The sequence below is a fragment of the Kogia breviceps genome, chromosome 2 (genome assembly GCF_026419965.1).
Source record: "Kogia breviceps isolate mKogBre1 chromosome 2, mKogBre1 haplotype 1, whole genome shotgun sequence".
Lineage (NCBI taxonomy): Eukaryota > Metazoa > Chordata > Mammalia > Artiodactyla > Physeteridae > Kogia > Kogia breviceps.
Genome location: NC_081311.1, coordinates 129,492,192 through 129,518,135, shown reverse-complemented (window position 1 = coordinate 129,518,135; position 25,944 = coordinate 129,492,192). Strand labels below are relative to the sequence as shown.

The window sequence follows — 25,944 nt, the reverse complement described above, 5'->3', positions numbered from 1 at the left end:
CCAGGAGTTAGGGTCTCGAGAGTAAGCACATCTGCAGATTGCAGGCTACACCAACAATATCACTCACTCAGCTTGAATTTAGCTCAGCTGGCAGCCAAGCATAAGATTACCTCCTCCCCTAAGAAAGCCAATTCTGCCTTGGGCAAGGGGAGAAAAGTTGACAGTGGGAACTATTTTATAACCTCTTTTCTTTGCCCAATAAAAATCCCAAATTTGTCCTCATTCTTACCCCAGCGGGAGCCCTAAACTCTAGACAGGATGTCAACAGGACTCCTGGCCACTGAGGAAGGCATCACATAATGGAGTCCACACCAGCCAAATGCCAGGGGCATAACCAACCAGGACTCCAAAGGCAGGTGGGGATGAGGGTAAGGGGTGGGGGCAGGCTTATTCTGAAATGGGCAGACAGCTCAGTAAATTCAGATTATTGATATTCACTTCAGAGGAACAGGTTTTCACTTTCTTTTTGACACCCAGAATAGAAATGAGCGAGAAGATCGACCCACAGACACCTTGCACACATGAATTCACAACCAGGAGGGTCCTCATGTCTGCAGGGTTTCTGGCTATCCTGACCAGACAGCACTGTGGACCCTCCCCTCTGGACCATCACACACCTGGTGCCCTGCTCCTCCTCAGCACAAATCCTAGTGTGAACCTCTTACCTAAACCAAATGGCTGGGTGCCTGGACAGAAGGAAAAGGGGTGACATTTCTCATGCCAAGATGCAGGCAACAGCATCTCTTCCCAGAATGCTCAGCTCCTGCTCCCATCTCAACCCCCACACAACCCAAACTCCTCTTCTTGACTTTCATCTTTTGCCAACCCCTCACACTCAGCTCATTTTTAGCTTTATTTTTACCACCACCACTGCCACCCCACTCCATGTTCCTACCATGCCTACACTTTGTACCCACTCCCTCCTATGCCTCAGCAGAAACATGAAATTCACATACAGTGGTAGAGCATAAAGAAGCTATACCCCTCTCCACCCACAATTAGGGAGAGGAGGATGCCAGGTCTTCCAAGGTGGAAATATGCGTGAGTTTTCTCTTTCAGCATTACTACATAAATGTGTGTCCATATTGGGGGTACAACAGGTTTCTCTACATATGCCAGGATTCTTAACCATGTGTTTCTGCAGGAAAACAGGGTGTAAGTTCAAAACACATAAATTAAAGGCCTTAGAGTTGTGAGTTGGGGACACAACCCCCCACCCCAGAGAAAGAAACAAACAGGTACATTCTGGAATCGATTTAAAAAAATAAAGAACTATTAATACATCTACGAAATGCTAGAGTATGTAACGTCTGTTACACGTATTTCCAGATATAGGGAAAAAAGCAAAATATAAAGTGTCTTCATGAAAAGTTTCAATCAATTTGGATATTTTTTTTGCCTCTACTTCAACATTCTCTAAAGAAAAACTTCTGAGGTTAAAAAAAAAAAATTAGCAGCTTTCAAAAGCTACCAAGTGCTTTTAAGAAAGCTAGTTATTATAAGCTTTGTCTAGCTACAGTTTCAGCTTTTCAGCCAAAGCTTGCTGTTGAATATTCTAAAACGATGGAGCACTAAAAAACAAAACAAAACAAAACAAAATCTTGGAAGCAGTCTACTCGCTGGCTTTTCATGTCCCCCCGAACCCAGAAAGGTCAAAATTGACAGGAAGTTAAGTCTCAACCTGTAAACAATGCATATGCACCCACTCAACTATTCCTATACTGTGTACATAATCCCAAGAATTTACACTAAACAGATCTCTGTAACTGCCCAAGGAAAACCACCTCCCAGATACATTCAGTTTAGCAAAGCATTCCTGCAAGAGGCACTCAAGTTTCACTCAGAAGTGGAGTGTCATAGTGTAAAATCTTTAGGGGGGAAAATCATTGAAAACATATTCTTACCATTTTCACTGGGCTCTGTTGGCTTGGGCACGTCTCGGAACGGGATTATGACTGTATCTCCAGGCACTCTGGGGCTTTCCACATACTTGGGCTTCCTGACGGGACCTGCAGCGGGAAAGATCTGAGTGTGGCTAATTTTTTCCAGCTGCAAACAAAGCTTCAAATGTACAGTGTGTGTCCTCACCAGAACCCAGATAGGCCTAAAGGAAGAGCCAGCCCCTTCCCCTCCTTTGAACACACACACAAGTCGTTTCAGTACAGATGGAAGAACGTCCAGTCTGGGCTGCCAAATAAAGGGCTATAAACTCAGCTTGGAGAATATAAACTCTGACAAAAACAAAAGCTGCTCTTTTGCTGTGCAGTCTCTACAGCTGTCATTGGTGTATGTCACATAAGTGATTTTTACATGTCCAGACCTGGATGGCTCGTGGCGAAGGGTTTTCTATTTGGAATTTTTCTCTAACTGGGACCAAGACGATCAGGTTGCCTTGTAACTCCAAAGTCAGGAGGCAAGGATTACAAACAGCCAGGCTATAACATCAATATGCTCTGCATGGCCACAGACCGCAGGCATTTTATCAGCCTGGTGACACAAAGCAACTGTGTGGGGCAGGGAAGCCGGCTGGTTTCTTGGTAGCTGACACAGCTACCTTCGGAAAGGCAGAACAGGCAGACCAGCATACGATTCCGGGACACAAGAGAGCCTGAGAATCATCTCTCTCACCTCCCATTCACCCCCAACTTATCATCAGAAAATCTGGAATTCTGAATTAGAATGAATGGAACCCTCACACATTGCTGGTGGCAATGCACACACGCAGCCACTTTGGAAAACAGCTGGGTGGTTCCCCAGAAGGTTATACATATCATACGGCCCAACAAATCCACTTCTATGTAAATGTATGTTCAGACAAAAATCTGTACATGAATGCTTGCAGCAGCATTATTCATAATAGCCAAACGTCCATCAACCGACAACAAAATGTGATATATTCATACAATGTAACATTACTGGGCAATAAAAAGAAATGATGTACTTATTCACGCTACAACATGGACAAAGCCTGAAAATATTCTGACAAGTAAAAGAAGCCAGGGACTTCCCTGGCAGTCCAGTAGCTAAGACTCCATGCTTCCAAAGCAGGGGATGCGGGTTCGATCCTTAGTCAGGAGGGAACTGAGATCCCACATGCCACACGTTGCAGCCAAAAAAAAAAAAAAAAAAGTAAAAAATTAAGTAAAAGAAGCCAGTCCCCAAAGACCACATATTATATGACTCCATTCATATTGAATGTCCAGAATAGGCAAATTTATAGAAACAAAGTATGAATGGTTACCAGGGACTGGGGGATATGCAGGCTTGTGGGGTGATGATGGCTAAGGGGGGGGGTCTGCGGTGATAAAAATGGTCTAAAATTAGGTTGTGGTGATGGTTGCAAAAACTTGTGAATATACTAAAAACTGCTGTAGTGTACACTTCAAATGAGTGAACTCTATGGTATGTGAATCATATCTAAATAAAGCTGCTTTAAAAAAAAAAGACTGCCTATTCTGTCTGGTCCTTTCAAACATCCCATTACATTTTGGTCCAGAATCATCCACTTGACTCTTATTTTCCTTGGTTGCCTTATACTTAAAGCGTGCTTTTAACAATGCCACAGAGACAGGAAACATTTCACATCAGTAAGAGAAAGGGTGGAGGAAGAGTGCCAGACAGTGGTCCACAGCTCTCCCTCCTGCTCAACCCTGAGCCACAGCCCTGCCCCTCCCAGGTCCTCAGCTCCATCACTGCACACTGAAGGGGTAAGTCAGGTGGGTTCTGAGCGTCCTTCTATGTCAAACATCTTATGCATCTGAGAAATTCTATTCAGAATGTGGTTTACGGTGAAAGTGCTGCCACCTAAAGGTTTACTGAAAAAGCATCTACACTCCTATAAAAACACTAATTCCCAGCCACATCTGAAAATGAGCTGCATTATCAAAGAAGCTTATAGAGCTTGACAGATAGGGGTATTATTTCAGACTTTAGAAATCATGGTTCTAAAATGGTTAATGTAGTATTTAACCATATGGCTGTCTTCATAATTGATTTAACCCTGTCAGAAAGTTTGGGGGGGGGGTGGAGAGAAGGAAAATTAAGTGGGAAATGTAAGCTATACAACAGTACACAAAATACAATTCAGATTTCGTCAAAACTACACACTTATCCATATATAAATATGCATGAAGGGAAAGACTCGGGGGCAAGGGGAAACAAAGATATTTGCTGTGAAGGAGACAGCGACTTGGAAGAAGAGCCTGAACAGGGCAGAAATGGACAAATATGAGAACCGTTCCACACTCTTGGATCCCAACCTGCTCCCTATGGTAAAAGAGATCAAGGGCACCTTTTTCTCATCATCTGCTCTCCTCCATTTAAAGAACTCAAGGGAGCTAAATCCTTTTATTATTATCGTCCAATGATTCACATTGCCCCAACCAGCAACCATGCACCACTCATGAAGTACCTGTAAGTTTCTGTTCACCTTAACTCCTCAGGGTATAGTAATAACCAATCTAAACAGATCTACTTTCAGGCAATCTACCTATGCCACACATCCTTCAAAGATGTTCTCTAATAATAAGCACTCTCTTCATATGTGGGCTATTTCACATGGATGTACAGCTGTTGTTAGGAATGGTTAGAATGTGAACCTCAACGTCACCCAGAGCCTTCAGAAAGCATCTATGCCCATCTGTTTGTCTGTAACTGTGTTCTACTCAAGAGCCCAACCCCACTGTAAGAAATACTCAACACTAAGGAGACGGTGGTAAGAGCAGAGCCTCTAGAATGGATAAAGAAGATGTGGTACATATACACAATGGAATATTACTCAGCTATAGAAAAGAACGAACTAATGCCATTTGCATTACATGGATGCCATGGATGGACCTAGAGATTGTCATACTGAGTGAAGTAAGTCAGACAGAAAAAGACAAATATCACGATATTGCATATATGTGGAATCTAAAAAATGGTACAAATGAACTTATTTACAAAACAGAAATAGAGTCACAGAATGGATAAAGAAGATGTGGTACATATACACAATGGAATATTACTCAGCTATAGAAAAGAACGAACTAATGCCATTTGCATTACATGGATGCCATGGATGGACCTAGAGATTGTCATACTGAGTGAAGTAAGTCAGACAGAAAAAGACAAATATCACGATATTGCTTATATGTGGAATCTAAAAAATGGTACAAATGAACTTATTTACAAAACAGAAATAGAGTCACAGATGTAGAAAACAAACTTATGGTTACCAAGACGTAAGGGGGGGAGGGATAAATTGGGAGATTGGGATTGACATATACATACTACTATACATAAAATAGACAACTAATAAGAACCTACAGTATAGCACAGGGAACTCTACCCAGTACTCTGTAATGACCCATATGGGAAAAGAATCTAAGAAAGAGTGGATATATGTGTATGTATAACCGATTCACTTTGCTGTCCATACAGCAGAAACTAACACAACATTGTAACTATACTATGTTGTATACAACTATACTCCAATAACAATTAATTTAAAAAAAAAAAGAGCAGAGCCTCTAGACCTGGGCAGACCTAGGTTCAAATACGGTCTCCCTCCCTCTCCAGTTTGGACCTCAGTACATCCCAGAGCTAAATGATGAATGAGGGAGAGTTCAGCTGTAAGGGGAAAATCCTGAACGCAGAGGGCAGGTCTCTCTGGTTCCCACACTTGGCACAGTGCCTAGCATAGCCACCGGTGAGGCTGGTGACAAAAGGAGACATAGAATGTAACAAAGTAAATACAACTGTATTCAGTGACCACACAAGGCTAAGCACTTACATACATTAATTCATTTGATCCTAATAACTTTGGGAGAAAAGCACTATTTCCCCCATTTTTAAGGTCAGGAAGCTGAGGCTCAAATCAGTGGAACAATTTGCTCATGGCCCACACATGGCAAAGCAGGAATTCAAATGGCTTTGTGGTCTGTGCAGGTTTGAAGCCCATGTACTGAATCACCATTCAGCACTTATGAAACTAGGAAATCTAGATTAAATAGGCAATCCTAGAAAAGGCCAGGGCAGTGGAACCTTCCATCACCAAATCCACAGGTCTTGGCTATACATTCAGCAAATCTTTTATTCATACTCACTTGTCTCTGATCTCCCCTTCTACTAAGAGTTGAAATATTATGAAGTGACTATAAACCACTGCTCTCCAACATGATCCTTTTATTTAAATTTCTTTTCACAAACAGCTGAACCTCAAATGCTATAAAACCAGATAAATTTATAACTACAGAGGTTTTCTTCTTTCCCCCTCAATTGCTCGTTAGAGACTCTTTGGGCACTTTCCATTAAACAAAGCAGATGAACACTCGTTTGCCCTCACTCCCTTTCAAAACACCATTAAAGCCGCAGTAAAGGGATTTAAGAGAGACCAGTAGGAAAAGAAGACAACCACAGGCAAGAAACCAAACTTCTGAAAGTGGAAACAGACTGCCGAGGAGCATGGATGAAACACAGCAGAAAAGGTTAGGGCTGGTGGTCAGTGGAGGAAGGGCTCAGCCTCCCAGACAGCAGACACCTCTGAAGGCAGGGGCGCAGCAGGGCTGAATGCAGGACCATGGGTTGGAAATCTATTGAAGGGAGAGTAAGACCCATAGAACCCCTTCCCAAACCAGGAAGCATTCCTTCCTTCATCCTGGAAGCAGAGCTTTTCCCCTGGAAAGGCTGAATTCCAAGACCGTGGAGATTCAATAGCTAAACTTTTGAGTGCTACACTAAAACACTGGGCTTAAGAAAAATTCTCCATGTGGATTGGTGGGCCTCAGATGCATCTCTCCACACCCCCTGCCCCAGCTGTGAAAATGCTGACAGCAAGCTTGCACACCAAGCAGGAATAGATTAGAGGATTCCTCCCTGGGACGAGAAACAGTTGGGGACAAGCCCTCAAAGAAATGGTGGATCCCTGACCAATCACGCTACGGTAAAGCCTGCCCTACACGCATGCACGCACGCGCACACAAACACACACACACACACACCAACCCTACCTTTCAATGAGCTTGTAAAGCCTGCCCCCCCACACACACACCAACCCTACCTTTCAATGAGCTTTTTAGTACCCTGTACTTACTTACAAACTAAAATCATCACTCAAGGAAAGACCCTACCCTAAAAGAAAACAACAGTAACAGGTTAAAAGAGGAACCCTGAGGAATCAGAGTTAATAGGAGGTACACCCTCTAGAAAGAGAAGAGCTACTGCTTCCACTACATAGAGGGCCCTATAACGAGGGCCTTCAGGGTCTGTGAGGTGGCCAGCTGACCAGACTAACAGCAGGACAGGACAACCAAGGCCACACCACTTAAGACCCATTGTAATCACTGATCTTACACTAAACTGCCGTCTATTAAACCACAATGACACTGAGTTCTATGCCACTGAAATGAAAAACTCCTTCTAAATGAAGGGGCCAAATTCTTTTTTTTTTTTTTTTTTTTTTTTTTGCGGTATGCGGGCCTCTCACTGCTGTGGCCTCTCCCGTCGCGGAGCACAGGCTCTGGACACGCAGGCCTAGCGGCCATGGCTCACGGGCTTAGTCGCTCCGCGGCATGTGGGATCTTCCCGGACCGGGACACGAACCCGTGTCTCCTGCATCGGCAGGCGGATTCTCAACCACTGCGCCACCAGGGAAGCCCGTGGGGCCAAATTCTTTATCAACAGAGACCAAAACTGAAAAATCCATCCCCCTAACAATCCCCTTACTCAGGGGAAACTACTGCCCAGCACCTTTCTACACACAGCTTTTTGTTTACAATGAAATGCTCAACATTCCCAAGCATAAACTACCTAAAATAACTTCCCCTCTTTATGTAAACCAAGCACCCTCAGGTTAATCCCCCCAAATTAACCAGAATCCAATACTACAATAATAATTACCCAGAAAGCATGGCATGCAGGCTCCTAACTGTTTAAGGCAAGAGGCTCTTAAAAACAAGACTGTCAGGTATTATTAGCTTGAAAATGGGCTCATCCAGAAGCCAATGTGCTTCCTTGTCCCAAAAGCCTTGCCACCCAGTCACTCCCGGGGACCCAAGACACTGGTATAAAGCACTTTTCAAGCTTAACTGGGCATAAGGATGCCATGGGGGGTCTTGTCAAGATGCAGATTTTTTTTTTTTTTTTTTTTTTTTTGCGGTACGCGGGCCTCTCACTGTTGTGGCCTCTCCCTTTGCGGAGCACAGGCTCCGGACGCGCAGGCGCAGCGGCCATGGCTCACGGGCCCAGCCTCTTCGCGGCATGTGGGATCTTCCCGGACCGGGGCACGAACCCTTGTCCCCTGCATCGGCAGGCGGACTCGCAACCACTGCGCCACCAGGGAAGCCCCCAAGATGCAGATTTTGATGGACTTATCAGGTATAGTCGGGACCATGGGCCATACTTTGGTAGCAAAGGTATCAAGTATGCAAAGCACAGGTCACCACAGGTGGGACCTCTAAGGAAGACCACTCTTCTGGCAGGGTCTGAGCAGGGTCTAGGGCAGTGGATGGGGCACCAACTTGCCCAGTTTACAAGGTTTAAGATAAACGAGGATTGTTCTTGACCATAAATTACACCCAGTTCATACTCTGGATCCCTTTCCTCATCCCGATTCTCCACCTCCTCTGCCCCCCATTCTCTACTCTGTGATACAGGGGAAGGGGGCTCTCAAATTTAAAGATAAAGGTCTGGGGCTCCCCTGGTGGCGCAGTGGTTGAGAGTCCGCCTGCCGATGCAGGGGACACGGGTTCGTGCCCCAGTCCGGGAAGATCCCATGTGCCACGGAGCGGCTGGGCCCATGAGCCATGGCCGCTGAGCCTGTGCATCCGGAGCCTGTGCTCTGCAACGGGAGAGGCCACAACAGTGAGAGGCCCGCGTACCACAAAAATAAATAAATAAATAAATAAAGATAAAGGGCTCTCAAGATGAAAAGAAACATACAGTGTACCCCCAAAGAGGTTACAGAGGTACCCAGTAGGCAGCCAGCACAGAAGAGCTCCTGCCAGCTCCTTGCACTGTACAGAAGGGCTTGTGTCAGCTGGAGGTGGGGGAGAGGCAATCTCCATCAATCAAATTGGTCCACAACCTGGAGCACAGCCTCCTCCCTGGTGCCTTTCCTGCCTTTATGTAAATCTCCAAATACACTTTTCCCAGTGGCCAGCTTTCCTACTCCTTTTGACATTTTAATCACACAGCTGACTATTTTGCTGCTTAGAAACGACCATATAAGGAATAAGGAATATTTTTTTAAAAAGGAATGGCAGAGGGCTTCCCTGGTGGCGCAGTGGTTGAGAATCCGCCTGCCGATGCAGGAGACACGGGTTCGTGCCCTGGTCCGGGAAGATCCCACATGCCGCGGAGCAACTAAGCCCGTGAGCCATGGCCGCTAGGCCTGTGCGTCCGGAGCCTGTGTTCCGCAACGGGAGAGGCCACAACAGTGAGAGGCCCGCATACCGCAAAAAAAAAAAAAAAAGGAATGGCAGAAATAAACCAAACTGGGCTTTATCTCTAGGCAGTGAGGGAGAGAAGGGCAAGGGTTACTTTTCATTTCTGAGTGTTTCAGTTAAAAATAATTTTATATATATACATACATATATGTGTGTATATATATATATATATTATATATGTGAACACAAAATTTGGGACACAGAACACCTGAGGATACTTACTGCATTTAAAGCAGATCTTACATTTTTCACGACATCTGGAGACTATGAAAAGTGACCCTCCTCTGTTATCAATCATTTCAGAGATTTTTTTTTTTTTTTTTTTTTTAACCATCTTGAACTTTCACAGTAAAGGTTCCTGTTGATTTTATCTGGTCTGAGTTTTCATCTCACACTGGGAAATGTTCACCAGATAAGAAAAATAAAAAGGATGAGGAAGAGGATTCCTTTGGGGGGGGGGGGAAGACAGGGGTACCTTTATTACTAGGGCAAACGTCATTAAATAGTCAATAAGAAATGGTAAACTGTGGTACACTATCAGATCACAGTCTTGGATTTTTAAAAAGCACAATACCTGCACAGAGCTTCCCAAGTCTGGCCCTTCTCCCTCCCCTACACCCAAAAGCAAGCATTGTGGGGGGGAGGGAGAGGCATGCACTTTGGGACTGAGAAAGGGGAAGACTTAGCCTAAGTTTATGGGATGGAGGGAAGCTGGCCTTGCCTCTAACCACTTCGTCCCACGCCGCGGTGAGGCTGGGCAGGTGAACTGGCAGCACTGCCCACAAGCCTATCTATGGGGGGTGAGAGCCTCTTGGGAAGATTCACTTTGAGGAAGAAGAAGCCAAATGATGAACTGACTCAGTCAGAAAGCCTCGGCCCAAGGGGAGGGCAATTTCAAGCACAGTGTGTCATCCATCACTTGGATTTCTCCTACAAGAAGTAGCGGAGAGGCTGTAAATAAAACCCCGAAATGCTACTTGAAGGGACTCAGCTCCAGGGAATGACACCTGGGTACCGGGAGCTGATGCGGGGCAGGGCTCCGGGAGAGAAGCACCAGCAGCCCCAGTGGCCAGAGCATCCCTGGTCGTGAACACATGACGTGCCCCTGGGGAGCTTCCCAAAACTTCCAGAAACACTTTTACAAGGGCCTGGGACCTTGTGTGAAGAGAGGTGGGCAACAAGTCAGTGTAATCTGAGTTATTACTCCTGTTACCTCATTACCCAAAGACAGGTGAGGTCTGGGGAAATTCAGACTGTTAATTCTAGGGAAGAAAAAAGCAGAAGGCAAGAGGGAAAAAATGGGTAACAAAATACGAAAGTTACCTGACATTACTCTCATTAAGCATCCTTTTTCTTATTTTGAATACCTTATTTTTTGTAAGAGTGCATTGAGAAGGGTGGACAGCCTTTATTTACTCATGCGATGCACAGGCACCGTGCGATGTAAACATGCACTGCCATTAAGGCATTTAAATCTAGTAGGAAAATAGTCTATCAAAACAGAGCCATCCCCCCTTTCAATAGAGCATCGTTAAAATAAATGTTGGCAAAGATTTGCAAGTCTCAGCTCGCGGTGTGCATGTTTACAGCACCATGAATACAATAAATTCTCAGTTCAAAGTACCCTGAGCAATGTTTCCACTTTCTCCTAATGCACTTTGTCTGCCAGGCCGTTCCTATACTGTATCTAAGTTTTCATGTATTACAGCATGGAAATAAGGTGAATGCATTCATTCACCTTATTTATTTACTCAACAAGTATCTGTTGCACATCCACTGCGTGCCAGGCACAGGGTGACAACAAGATGTGACGGCACTTCCCTGAAGCTCTCAGTTGAGGGGACAAGAGTCTTTATCACATCGTCTGAATTTTATTTCAAAACACTTCAACATAAACAGTGCGATATAAATATGTGTCTGTCCCGTTGCCTTTAATCTCCTGCCTGAGGGCAATTACTTGTCTTAATCTGGAATACAGACTCCTGAAATAGTTAACTAGCTTTTAATCAGAAGGCCACACAAAACAGCTAAGGCCACCACAAGTCCAAGTTGGTCAGCTAGCCATCCTTATCAGCAACCAGCACCATGGTTACGCTAATTAGCACCCTGGAGGTTAGAAATGGAATTTCACACCGGTTAAATTACTGACTTTGTTATTTAGTATTATGGTTGCTGGAAATCTCTTTTCAGTGGTGAGTTCATGGTATTTGAGGAAAGAGGACAAACTAGAAATATCACAGAAGCACCCTGGCCTGTGTATGACCCAGGCAGATAAAAATCTAGCCAGCCCTCACAGATGTGCCCTAGGCTTGATAAGTAAGTGGCTGGAGGTCCAGCTGCTGATTCCAGGGAATTATTTGGCCTCTGATTCAAAAATGTCAGAATAATTGAAGTTCTGTCTGTGGTAGGAAGAACTCCAAAGATGTCACTCCAAGATTCCCAGCCCCTGATTATTGAATCAAACACAATCCAGGTACTACTGTGAAGGGGATCTGCAGGTGGGATTAAGAATTAAGGTTACCGGGCTTCCCTCGTGGCGCAGTGGTTAAGAATCCGCCTGTCAATGCAGGGGACACGGGTTCGAGCCCTGTTCCGGGAAGATCCCTCATGCCATGGAGCAACTAAGCCTGTGCACCACAACTACTGAGCCTGCGCTCCAGAGCCTGCGAGTCACAACTACTAAGCCCAAAGTGCTGCAACTACTGAAGCCCGCACGCCTAGAGCCCGTGCTCCACAACAAGAGAAGCCACCACAATGAGCCCGCGCACCGCAACGAAGAGTAGCCCCCACTCACTGCAACTAGAGAAAGCCCGTGCGCAGCAACGAAGACCCAACACAGCCAAAAATATAAATAAATAAAATAAATTTAAAAAAAAAAAAGAATTAAGGTTACTAACCAGCTGACCTTCAACTAGAGAGATCATTCTGGATTACTCAGTGGGCCCCATGTAATCACATGAACCCTTAAAAGCAGAAGAGGAAGACTGAAGTCAGTCTTCATCTCATGAATACATGTGATGTGTCCCCTGGGGGGCTTTCAGAACTTCCAGAAACATTTTTACAAGGGCCTGGGGCCTTGTGTAAGGAGAGAAGAGTAGCAAGTCAGTGCAATCTGAGTTAAGAGTATGAGGTGAAATGAGGCAGAAGGCAGTGGAGATGGTCAGAGAGACTCAAAGCCTGAGAAGGATTCAGCCCTTCTGGACTTGGCATGTTGCTAGTTTTGAAGATGGGAGGAAGGGGGCCACATGCAAAGGAAGGCAGCCAGCCTCTAGAAGTTGAGAAAGACACCTAGCCAAGAGCCAGCAAGGAAATGAGGACCTCAGTCCTACAGCCATGTGGCATTGAACTCAGCCAGCCTGAATGAGTTCGGGAATATTTCATCCCCTGAGCCCCAGAAAGGAATGCAGTCCCAGGAACATCATCAGCTGGGCCTTGTGAAACCCAGAGCAGAGAACCCACTGTGCCAGGCTGTGCCTGGACTTCCAATCCACAAAACTGTAATATAATCAATTTGTTTTAAGCTGATATATTTGTAGTTATTTCTTAGGGCAACAGTAGAAAACTAACATGTTGTCCATGAAATGCTGCCGTACTTGCTATAGGTAAACACTGAATGCGAGGGGCCATCAGGGCAGCGACCCTTCTAAAAGGACAGAGCTGGAACTGTACTGGGCACATAAAACAGGTGATATGACTGCATTGTGCCAGCCTGCTAATAAACCTCTATATGGGCAGAATGCTATCTGACCCTTGTTTTCATTCATACCTGAGTGAGTTTACAGGGAGGAAAACTCTAGCCCTCACGTCTTGTAACTACTGGTAGTCGTTATAATTTACCATAAAGAATCTAATACCTGAAGCTGGTTTCGTTTTGCTAGTAAGAATCACTAACCAAACCATCACAAATAAATGAATAACCACAAACTTTGGTTCTAAGATGTCCCTAGAAGAAAGATCGGAGTCCTTCCTGGAATCATTTCAGTTTCTCTAAGGAACTACGGAAGGAGCCCATAAAGGGGAAGGAGTTCTCCTGATATTTAGCAGGAGATGAGCCCCGTGCTGCGTGATGAAGTAAAGACCCCGGAAACAGGGAGGCAGGGCCCTCGAGAACCTTCTTTCCCCGAGGGTTCAAAGTGTGGTCCCTGGACCCGCAGCAGCAGCTGTCACCTGGGATCTTGTTAGAAATGCAAATTCTCAGCCCCACCCCAGAGCACTGGGGTGATTCTGATACTCATGTTTGAAAACCACCACAGGGGTTAGCAATACAGGACATTGTCCATGCCCTAAGGCAGCTTCCAATCAAATAGGAAGATTAGACAGAAAGAGCTGCCCAGCGGACAGTGTTAAGTGACTGGGGAAAACAGTAGAGGGAAGAGGCGAAAGCCACGTCTCTTTTGTTGGCTTCCACAAAGTGCCATGTGCTCAGCAAGTACACAATTTTAATTTTGACAAGAAAAAGTTCCTTTCTACTTTTTGAATAAATTATACATATTTGCTATAAACTAATAACTTTTATGATTCAGGATTATTTTTTCAAATATTCATTCAGTACAGTGGCTACTGCGGAATCCTGTTCTAACCCTCATTCTTTCTTTTTGCCAAGGGCAGGAGATCTGTGGGGAAAGGGATGGGGTGGGAGGAATGAGTTCCAGCCTATCCAGAGGTCCCACCTGTTGGCAGGTGCTCCATGACCCTCCTAAACCATCCTGGAGAGGGCAGGAGAAGAGCAGTCCTGTCTCAGGCAGCAGCAATCTATCCTCCTCAGGGCCCAGGTCCAGACTTGCCCATCCTCCTCAAACAAAGCTCTGGTGCACACACACACCCCACTCTCCCCCCTCTGCAGGAACCCTCGGGTCCTATGTCACAAAGATAATGGCAACAGAAGGAAACACCTGAAACTCTCCTCAGCTCCATCCTCACACACACCTGCAATGGCACTCATCCTGTCATATCTGTGTAAAGTTAATCCTTCTACCTACGCTCAGGGTGCCAAGATCAAGGGCAAGGAAAGGTGAGAGAGATGCAGGATCCAACAGTTTATACAGAGAAATATCTCTAATGGTTACCCTGGATAGGAGGAGACTTTATGGGTTTAATTAGATTAGGTTAAAAGATTATCCTTGGATGTTAGTCACAACCTGACTAGCTTGCACTGAGACCATTAAGATCTACCATTAGTAGAATGGCTAAAATTTTTAAAAATTTTTTTTGATGATTAAAAACTGCTCGTGAGGATGCAGGTCAATAGGAACTCTCCTCCACTGCTGGTGGGAATGCAAAATGGTACAACCACTTTGGAAAATAGTTGGCATTTTCATATAAAATTAAATTAATACATTTAACCTATCACCAAGCAATTCCACAACTACATACTGACTCAAGAGAAATGAAAATATAAATTTACTCAAATACCTGTATGAATGTATTTATAGCAATATGTGCATACACATTTACTCATAATCACCAAAAACACTCTGAAAGCTAATTCAAATGTCCCTCAACTACTGAATGGATAAACGATGGTATGTCCATGCAATAAATTAATACTACTCAGCGATAAAAAGTAAAGTGGTAAGACACAACGTTGTAAATCATATACTTCAATAAGAAAAATATATTGAGAAAAAAAAAGAGGTATTGACACCCACTACGACATGGATGCATTTCAAATGTATTATGCTTAGTGAAAGAAGCCAGATTCAAAAGGCTGTATAATGTTTGCTTCTATTTAGATGACATTCTGGAAGAGGCAAACTACAGTCTTGGAGAACGTATCAGTGGTTGCCAGGGAGTAGGGGTTGACTACAAAGGGGCAGGATGAGGGAATATTTTGGGGTGAGGGAACTGTTCTGTGCTTGATTGTGGTGGTGCTTACGCAACCTCCATGTATTTGCTAAAGCTCATAGAGCAAAAATAATTTTATTCTATGTAAATCAAAAAATAAGTGAAAAAAAATTTTAATTAAAAAAGAGTGGGCCTGACTGAGGGTGTCATTCTGTGCTGGGGAGTGACTCTAACTGCACGAAACTTCTATCCTGGGTAAACATCTCTGACCCACTGAGAGGCAGAACCAGCCAGAGGCCAGCCCCAGCATCTGTCATCCCCTCGCACCTGGATAAGAGAGCCCTGGTTTTTAACTGGTCACTGTTTTAAAAGTACCCAATACCTGGAAAGAAATGAGAGATCACAGGATATCCCTTCAGTGGGGTGCTGGGGGTTGTTGATGTAAAGCAGACTCTCCAGACTATCTCATTCCATAGGTGTGTACTCTTCTTGATTGACTTCCTATGAACTGGACTATTTTACAGCTCTGTGAATTGCAAAAAAAACTGATAGCAATGCATATGAATTTTGTCTGGCAGAGACTATAAATCCCTGTAATCCAAATTCTCATTTAAACTCGTCTTAATGTCTTGCTTCTTCCTGCCTTAATGAATGAGCTAAATAAAACTGTTGACATAGGACCTTTTTATATTTACGTGTCATACTTTTGCTTTTTTGAAAAATTATACTTTAGCAGCACAGCACATTAAATGAATAAAAGGCTGCATTTTCTAGCCTTCTTGGAAGCCACTGAGAGGAAAGTGAGTGTTGGGTGGGATTTCAAGAAGGACTGTTTAAAGGGAACCAATCCAGCTGGGAGAGGCCCCTTTCTGGCAGAAATGCTGACATACCAGGTGGTACTAAACACTCCTACCGGGCACTCAGGTGACCTTGTGGTGAGAGGGAATGTAGGCTGATAACAGCTCCCAAAGGTATGTCCAGGACCCAATCCCTAGAACCTGTACACGTTACTTCATTTGGAAAAGTGGTCCATGTGGCCATGGTTAAGGATTTTTGAGACGAAAGCATCATTCTGGATTAACCAGGTAGGCCCCAAATGGCATCACAATAATCATCACAAGTATCCTTATAAAAGAAAGGCAGGGGGGATCAGACCATCACACACAGAGAAGGCCATGTGAGACAGAGAATGGAATGATGCAGCCACAAACCAAGGAATACTTAGAGCCATCAGAAGCTAGAAGAGTCTGCACAGGGGATGCAATTCTGCTGATACCTTGATTTCTGATTTTCAGCCTCCAAAAGTGTGAGAGAATAAATTTCTGTTGTTTTAAGCCACCAAGTTTGTGGCAGCCCCAGGAAACAAACACCAATGATGAGCACCAGGCTAGGTTCCCTGACAACACCTTGAACTCACCAAGGCTCCGAGCCACCTACCTCTGGACCATTAACTAGAGAGAGAGAAACACATTTTGCATCTTGTTTAAGCGATTACGTATTCGATTTTTTTTCTTGAAACCAAACTTAATCCTAATACTGTGACATGCTGAGATCATGAGTTCCTGGCCCCAACCTCACCTTGCCTCCGTTGATCAATCATATTGGTTGTCCTGCAATTTGAGCAAGGTTGAGAATTAAATGAAGAGTTGAAGGAAAAAGAAGTCAAACCTAAAGTATCAAAACAACTGTGTTATGGTTAAGATTAAGTTTGCACCACTGGGTATAATCAGGGAGTAGGTGTAGTAAAGAATTTTTAACGTTTTTAAAATGTGGCATATCAGAGTATCTAACTGATTAACTTTGTGACTCCTACTTGAAATGGGTAATTTTCAGCTTTAAGTAAAATTTACTTCAATATATTTCTTATTTTTATTACTTTTATTTTTATTTTTTTTATTTTTTTTTTTTGTGGTACGCGGGCCTCTCACTGTTGTGGCCTCTCCCATTGCGGAGCACAGGCTCCGGACGCGCAGGCTCAGCGGCCATGGCTCACGGGCCCAGCCGCTCCGTGGCATGTGGGATCTTCCCAGACCGGGGCACGAACCCGTGTCCCCTGCATCAGCAGGTGGACTCCCAACCACTGCGCCACCAGGGAAGCCCATTTTTATTACTTTTAAATTGAAGTATTTATACTTCAATTTATAATATTGTGCTAGCTTCAGGTGTACAGCACAGTAATTCAGGTTTTTTGCAGATTATATTCCATTATAGGTTATAACAAGATATTGAACATAGTTCCCTGTGCTATACAGTAAAAATCCTTGTTGCTTATCTATGTATCTCACATCTTCTTAAGCCAATCGTCTCTTAATGGACACCTGGGTTGTTTCCATGTCTTGGCTATTGTAAATAGTTCTGCTATGAACGTTAGGGTGCATGCATCTTTTCAAATTGGAATTTTTGCTTTGTCCAGATTATATATATATGCCCAGGAGTGGAACTGCCAGATCATATGGTTCTATTCTTAGTTTTTTAAGGAAACTTTGTACTGTTCTCCATAGTGGCTGCACCAATTTACATTCCCACCAACAGTGTACGAGGCTTCCCTTTTCTCCACACCCTCTCCAGCATTATTATTTGTAGACTTTTTGACAATAGACATTCTGACAGGTGTGAGATGATACCTCATTGTGGTTTTGATCGGCATTTCTCTAATAATTAGCAACGCTGAGCATCTTTTCATGTGCCTGTTGTCCATCGGTTTGTCTTCTTTGGAAAAATATCTATTCAGGTCTTCTGCCCATTTTCTTGGGTTGATTGTTTTTTTGATATTGAGTTATATGAGCTGTTTTAAATGTATGGTTTTAAATTAGATTATAAACATAAGATCTGTAAGTTGAATTTAAAGGCCATGGAAAGCCACGTTTAAAATTAACTACGATACAATGAACAGTAATTTGAAACTTATATCATCATCTGTACACAAAATGCTACTCTCAGACATCGAAAGCCTCGTTTTATACATTGGAGAGACCATTGTTAAAGTCAGTCTCTCATTTTCAAAATGCTCACTGGAAGGAATTCAAAATGGAAGGAAAGGAGGGAGGGAGGGAGAAAGGAGAAAAAAAAATCCCTTAACTCTAAGTCCACCACAATTCACCTACAGCCCCCAGCTGGCCAACAAAGCTAGTTATCATTCATTTCCGGCCCCCCAGCCAAATTCTAGAACCTTCCATGTGCTACTGCAGTCCTCACTGTCATCGCTGTGTACTTGTCAGCAATCCCAACAAACTCCTCCACATTCCTGGCATCTATACAGAGGAGGCACTCTGCTCTGAGATGCTCTCTCTCAGGTCAGAAGCAGCCTGCAATCTCGTTATGCACGGTCAGAGGCTGGTGTGTCGGGCCACACACAAGTGGCCTCTAATAGTCCCAGAGAGCCATGACAGGCCGGGTGTGTGAGCTTGAGGCAAACGTCCTTCTCTGACCTCTGTGGTCAGGAGCTCACACTTGAATGCACGTGGTTTCCATTATCTAAAATACCTCTTGAAAACATCAGGAACCTAAGAGGGCAGCAACTAAGTGATATTTGGGGGCTTAGCTGTTATCTCTTTCGAGGTTGAACAGGACAAATTGCACTCACAGATGACATAGGTAACCCATGACACCACTGACAAGGAGCCAGATGACGAGCCACAGGCAGAGCTCATCTCCTCCCGACACAGCTGCCACCCCCTGTAATGACTGAGACAGTCACAGCCCTCTCAGCTCCAATGTTCAACTTTCTACTAGTGTCTTGGGTTTAGGACACAGCCAGAGGGAAGGGCTGCCACATTAACTGAGTTACAGTTCAAGCTCTTTATGAACTTTTCTTATCCATCAAAGCAAAAACAATTTTTTTTAGTTAAATAATGGATGTTAATACACTTTATTTATTAAAACACACAGATCGTAAGTGTCCAGATCGATAAATGTTTACATATGTATATATCTATGTAAAACAATCTAGATCAAGTTTTAAAATATTACAATTTTTTTTGAGAAAGTTCTCTCATGGTCTTTCCAGTGAGTAGCCATCCCTCTGTTCAAAAGCAACAATTTTACCTCACTCTCAAAAGCTGATCAAGATTAACATTAAATCTGGAATTCCTGGGCTTCCCTGGTGGCGCAGTGGTTAAGAATCCACCTGCCAATGCAAGGGGCCGGGTTCGAGTCCTGGCCGGGGAAGATCCCACATGCCATGGAGCAACTGAGCTCGTGTGCCACAACTGCTGAGCCTGCGCTCTAGAGCCCGCGAGCCACAACTAATGAAGCCTGCACGCTTAGAGCCCATGCTCCGCAGCAAGAGAGGCCACGGCAATGGCCCCGTGCAGCACAACGAAGAGTAGCCCCCGCTCGCTGCAACTAGAGAAAGCCCACACACAGTAACAGAGACACAACTCAGCCAAAAATAAATAAAAGAAAATAAAAATTTTTTTAAAAATTTGGAATTCCTGATGACACACTGATTTATTACAACAAAAAGAGTGACTGCTTCTTGATTTTCTTTAGAACCAACTCTAACAGGCTGTCACACTAGTCTCAGCTTAGCACTCCCTAACCCCCACCCAGGTCAACTGCAGGCCATATTAAACTATCCCACCAACTTCCCCACCTCTCCCGTTCTGAAGACTCCTCCTATGGATGTAAGCATTGCAGGAGGCAGAGGGCTGCTAATCCCCACCCACCCCCCCATTCCCACACATCATGGTGGGCACTTGCAGGCTCCCTGGACAACTTCCACACAGCCTTAAACTTCTTAAAACATTTGGCCAAAGAAGAATGAAACAAAATAAGTCCCCAACCTGCCTACACCCAAAGATAAAAGCTCCAGAAGTTCAGAGTTTCAACCTGCTGCACTTTTATACCTCAGCTATTAAACAATTTTGAATAATCAGAGAAAAAGCTTACCTTAAGATACGCATTACAAGTTAATGGGGATTTCCCTGGTGGTCCAGCGGTAAAGAACGTGCCTTCCAATGCAGGGGACGCAGGTTCGATCCCTGCTGGGGAGGGGGAACGAAGATTCCACACGCCCTGGGGCAACTAAGTCCGTGTGCCACAACTACTGAGCCCACATGCTGCAAACTACAGAGCCCACGTGCTCTGCAGCCCACACGCCACAACTAGAGAGGGAAAACCCACAGGCCACAACTTGAGAGAAGTCCGTGCGCCACAACAAAGATCCCTCGTGATGCAACTAAGACCCAAAGCAGCCATAAATAAAGTTTAAAAAATTTTTAAAGTTAACGTGTCAAAAATAATAATAACTAATGGGAATTTTAACTTTAAAGCGTTCACTTTTTATGTAAACCCGATCATGTACAAAGGCAAAGTCAGAAATCAGCCTCTCTTTTAAGAACTCAAAACATTTTTTTCTTCAAGTACTTTAGCTACTGGACACCCACGAGGGTCAGGAAAAAGACATGGGTCTCTAGAACACGGCAATCTTGCATTTACCACACGGTGGCGCTGCTTCAATACTAATTCCAGACAAAATCCAGAAGTGTGTTTCTTCACCACCAAGACAGCAAGCAACGCTTGCAACCCGTTAGGAGTTAGGAGCGTGACGTCCAGAAAATTGTTTTTTGTTTTTTGTTTTTTTTAAGGTTTTAGGCAATATACATATGGTTAACAGTCTATATGGATAAATTAAAACTGCTCAGGCTGCAACCCTGCCCTCGTTTTAGGCTGGACTTAACAGAATTCTGACATATTTGCCAGGGGAAGGCTGGTCAGCCTGAGAGCCAACAATGTTGGGTAGAAGCGTCGAGTCCCTGAGTGAGACGTCTCACAACGCAACACTGACATGTCATCTCCCTGTGAATCTATACTGATATAAATAGGTAAGTGAGGAAGAAGACACGAATCGCTCAAGCAGAAAAATTCCAAATAATTTATATACATACTCCACTCACACGGTGGGAAGCCCAAGTCCCCACCCTGCATGGGGGGCTGTGCATAACAACTTCCCTCCAGAGAGTAGAGGATGGAGAGGGATGTAAGAAAAACTAACTTCACCCTGGGGAAACCTGGCAACCTCTACCTGGGCCAGGTGAACAAAGTGAACGAAAACCATGGTAAGTCATGTTGAAGTGTCAGCAAGATGTGACGAGAAGGGCACTTTACCTCTGTGGTCCGCCTCCTCAAAACTTCAGTCTAATCACGAGAAGCATCAGACAAACCCCCCCAAAGAGGGGCATCCTACAAACCATGGCAACAGTAGCCTCAGAACTGCCAAGGTCATCAAAACCAAGGAAAGTCTGAGAAACTGTAGGAGCCAAATAGAGCCTAAGGAAACATGCCAAATAAATGTCATAGGGTATCCTTGACTAAGATCCTGGATATTAGGTATCAACTAAAGAAATAGGAAGTACAGACTTCGGTTAATAATAATGTATCAGTATGAGATCATTAGTTGTGACAGTGTATCATACTAATATACTATGTTGATGAAAAAAGAAAGTGGCTATGTGGTAATATATGGGAACTCCAAACTATCTTTGAACTATTCCAAAATAAACTTTTTATCTAAGGCTCAAATGGTAACTAAGAGAAGCCTTCACATACAGGAGAATTCCTTCAGCTTCTGTATTAAGGAACTTAGGCTGTTTTCCCAACAATCCCTTGACATCCGCCAGAGGAGGAAGGTTGCTACAGGCTGAACGATGTGCCCCCAAATTGCATATGCTGAAGTCCTACGTCCTAGTCCCTCAGCGTGTGACTATATTTGCAGACTAGGCCTTTAAGAGATGACTGAGTTAAAATGAGGCCACTGAGGTGGGCCCTAATCCAATCTGAGTGCTGTCCTTAGCAGAGGAAATGTGGACAAAGAGACACCAGGGATGCACAGACACAGGGGAAAGACCACATGAGAACATAGGGAGAAGGTGGCCATCTGGAAGCCAAGGACAGAGGCTGCAGGAGAAACCAAACGTGCCCGTACTTTGATCTTGGACTTCCAGCCTCCAGACCTATGACAAAATTAATTTCTGTTGTTTAAGCTGCCCATCTTGCGGTACTTTGCCACGGCAGCCCTAGCAAACTAATACAAAGGTGAAGCAGAAAAACAGTGCTTCACTGAATGTTATGTGAAGGAGAGCAGTGAGGATACAGAGCTTGATGGTTTCTGTGCCATGTGTACTTTTGAGAGGGATCTGACCTAAGGCTGCTGTTCTGGGTGGCAACTAAGTGACATGGAGATGACCCGGGCTTTGGACTCAGGCAGACTGAAGTCCACATCCCAGTCAGTCCCTAAGTAGCTGTATAACCTTCAGGCAAGTTATCTAAACACTTGGGTTTTTTCCAGCAGCTGTAAGTGGGATTCAATGCCTGCATCTCAGGCTTAAAAATGTTTACAAAGGGTCTAGTACATGGTAAGCACTGAATAAATTCTAAGTTTCCATTCTCCCCTTCCTTTCCTCTAAGGCAAAAGTCATGTTGGCAAACTATGATCTAGGGGCCAAGTCTGACCCACTGCATGTTTTTATAAATAAAATGTTACTGGAACATGGCCATGACCATTCATGAATGAACTGTCTATGGCTGAGCTGCGCTACAGTGAAAGGTGAGTGGTTACAACACAGACCGCATGGCCCTCAAAGCCTAAAATAGTTACTATCAACCCTTGACAGAAAGAGTTTGTTGATTCTGCTGTTTTCCTATTTCCAAAAGCTGACAGATGATTGTCATTCCTTATCATACTTGAACTTCCCAGCATCTGCCACAGATGCCATGTCTTGAGATGCTTCCTCCTCCCTGGAGGCCAGTGATCTGAGCTCAGGCTCTGCATCTCCAATTCCCTGGTGCTCTTCACAAGCAAGGATCTCTGCAGAATACCAAGCTTAGAGATATTCAAAGTCGCCACCCCACCTGGCCAACCTGTTTCTGTGTTCCACATTATAATTAATTACAGTAGCACCTATGCTTGTGGCTGTACAGAGACAGCATGACTTGGAATCCCAGCACCGGGGTTGAAATTCCACCTGTCAGAGCCTTACCTAAAACACGAAAATGATGACTCCCCTTGGAGACCCCATAACAATAGGGGGAAAATGTGAATAAAGCCACTAGTGCAGCAAAAAGTTTTTGAATCTAGATCTATCTGGAAACCCAAGCTAGAGACATCAGCAAGCTTCCCAACTGCTGTGCAAAGAATCTGTTACAGGATGTGCTGGGATGTAGGTCCCCCAGCTCTGTGGGGACTGCCAGTGCTACAAGGGACAGTCCATTTACCCCACTGCTGGACAAATATTTCCTATATGTTCCATGATATGTAACGGGCTCACAAGCCCTGGCCCATTTTGCACTTTTCTTCCTTCTCTAATTCTCATGTACAAATGGGTCACCACAATCTACAGACTCCTTTTCCTAAAATTTTCTCAAATGGACCTCCACCTCCCTCCATCCTCCTCCTCTGTCACTGCCAAGGTTTCAGCTACTATACATCCTTTGAATCATTACAAAAGAGTCCCAACCAGTCTCCTCTACTCCAAGATGGCCTGTACAAAATAAATACTTACTATCCCAACCCAAATCTATTTATTTCATCCCTTTATTTTAAAAACAGTCAAAAGAATAAGACAACGCTGCCAGAAGAATCAAATCCTCCCCAGCCCCACTGTATTTCCATCCTTGGTCCTCAAATGCAACCTGTCCCGTAATTCTGTGTGAGATCCAGCCACCGCGCGCCAGTCTTGACTTCATGCAGGGTTCTTCTTCCCCTACGAGGCAGTCTTCCCACCCAACCCAATAACTGTCTGCCACGTAACCCCTAACTCATGCTTGAAGAGCACCCTCCAACGTCACCTGCGCTTGGAACGTTGTCAGCTCCCCCAAAGAGATGCTTGTTCTTCTCTGTGTGGTCACAGCACTTTGTAGACACCACAGTGTCTTAAAAGTCATTGCCTCCCTCACTAAACTGGGAGGCCCCCAAAGCTTAAGGCCAGAGCATGTATTTACCTTTATATCTACCTCATCTCTAGAGCAGAGCCCAACACGGAGCTGATGCTCAGTAAACCCCTTAAAACAAATGTTTATGGAACCTCATGAAATCACTGAGTGAAGGAAAGATGGAAGTAACTCAGAATGCTCTGAAGCCATTTGGAAAAATGAAGTTTACCCCCAAAAAAGTCCCAAGTCCCATCCACCCACAGTGTCCTCTTAAGAAGGAAGCCTTGAAAAATCTCTTGCCAACTCAGCTGCCAGCAAGTCCAGGAGAACTGGGGGAGAAGGAGCTCAGAAGAGCGCTTGTGCATAAAAAAGGGCTGTTTTTAGGGCTTCCCTGGTGGCGCAGTGGTTGAGAGTCCGCCTGCTGATGCAGGAGACACGGGTTCGTGCCCCAGTCTGGGAAGATCCCACATGCTGGGCCCGTGAGCCATGGCCACTGGGCCTGCGCGTCCGGAGCCTGTGCTCCTCAACGGGAGAGGCCACAATGGTGAGAGGTCCGCGTACCGCAAAAAAAAAAAAAAAAAAAAAAAAAAAAAAAAAAAAAGGCTGTTTTTAAAGGCTAAAGGACACACAAACTAACTAAGACTTGACAGTATGAAAGGAAGAAATATGGAACATGAACCACAAAAATAATGAAAAGGTGTCCAAATGCAAATTAAAAATGTGATTCTCTTAAGCAGTCTGCTAGGACGTTCCTTTCTCATTTCAGGGAAAACACATGGGACTCAACACATCTTTATTTTTTCCTTTCTGTGTATCATGAAGAAATCTACAAGCAACAAGTGTGAGTCAGTCACGTGACTGGCAGGTATCAAGCTACAGTCATATTTTTCCTGCCTTAAAAGGACCTGTTGTTCCTCAATTGCTTATTAAAACACCACAAACTTAAGAAAAATATGCAGTAAAACTTAACAGCAAGTTAATATCAAGTCCTTGGCCTGGACTGTGACACCACTTCTTCCTGACTGAGAGTCTCGTAGGGCCCAGGCGGCCATTCCGAGGCATCCTGTACAGCCGGGCAGAAGCAAACGTCACCTCAAGACAACACGCAGATGATGGGTGGTTTCCCTACTCTCACCCCCAACATCTTTAGCGCCAGTTTGCTTCCTTGGGAACTGCTTTCCACACTCCTCCAAAACATGGTTACTTGCATTCTCACAGGTTGACCTTTATCACTTTCAATAAGAGCTACAATAAGACCAAGAATAAACAAGACATTTGGTCAGGAGCACCACAGAGAACAGGAGATGAAAACCATGACCAGAGCTAACAAACCCATATCCAAATATCAACAGTTAGACTTTACAGGTCCCTGCACTGAAGCAGTGGAGCTTTCCCTGTCAGAAAACCAGACCGAAGCCAAAACAAGAAGTATGAGAGAGGCCAACAAAGGGAGAGAGGGGCGAATTACCCACTCTCGGGAATCAGGGGCAGCAGAAGCGTTTCTTGTCGGAGTTTTAGGAGCCAGGCATTCGTCACACATTCCCTCTATCCTCTCAAAGGCCAATACAGTAGGTAGTTCATTCTCATTCTCAGGTGAGGAAACCGAGAATCAGAGAAGTGGCAAACTAATTTCCAAGGACACAGAGCTACTGAGAACAGGATTTGAACCCAGGTCTGTCTGTCTTTTAGGGCCAGAAGCTTCCCACAACACCACATAGCTTGGGTAGAATTTCTCCATCTAGAAGGCAGTGAGGTAAAAGGCGGAGTGTACAGAAGTTCAAGCTTATCTAACGCAAACGAGATCTGCTTAAACCTCACAACTTCCAAAAACACCCCCAAACAAACAAATCATGGACTCTGCAAA

The 25,944-nt window shown here is 44.4% G+C and overlaps 1 protein-coding gene across 9 annotated transcripts in view; it reads right to left on the bottom strand.

The window, feature by feature from the left end:
- The window catches only part of TANC1 (tetratricopeptide repeat, ankyrin repeat and coiled-coil containing 1), a 234,614-nt gene that overhangs the window by 88,115 nt on the left and 120,555 nt on the right, over positions 1-25,944 (bottom strand). For all 9 annotated transcript variants that reach the window (XM_059051808.2, XM_067026098.1, XM_067026103.1 and 6 more), the window contains one exon: positions 1,905-2,009. In XM_059051808.2, coding sequence (XP_058907791.1) covers positions 1,905-2,009 — 105 coding nt within the window. The remainder of the gene's footprint in view (positions 1-1,904; positions 2,010-25,944) is intronic.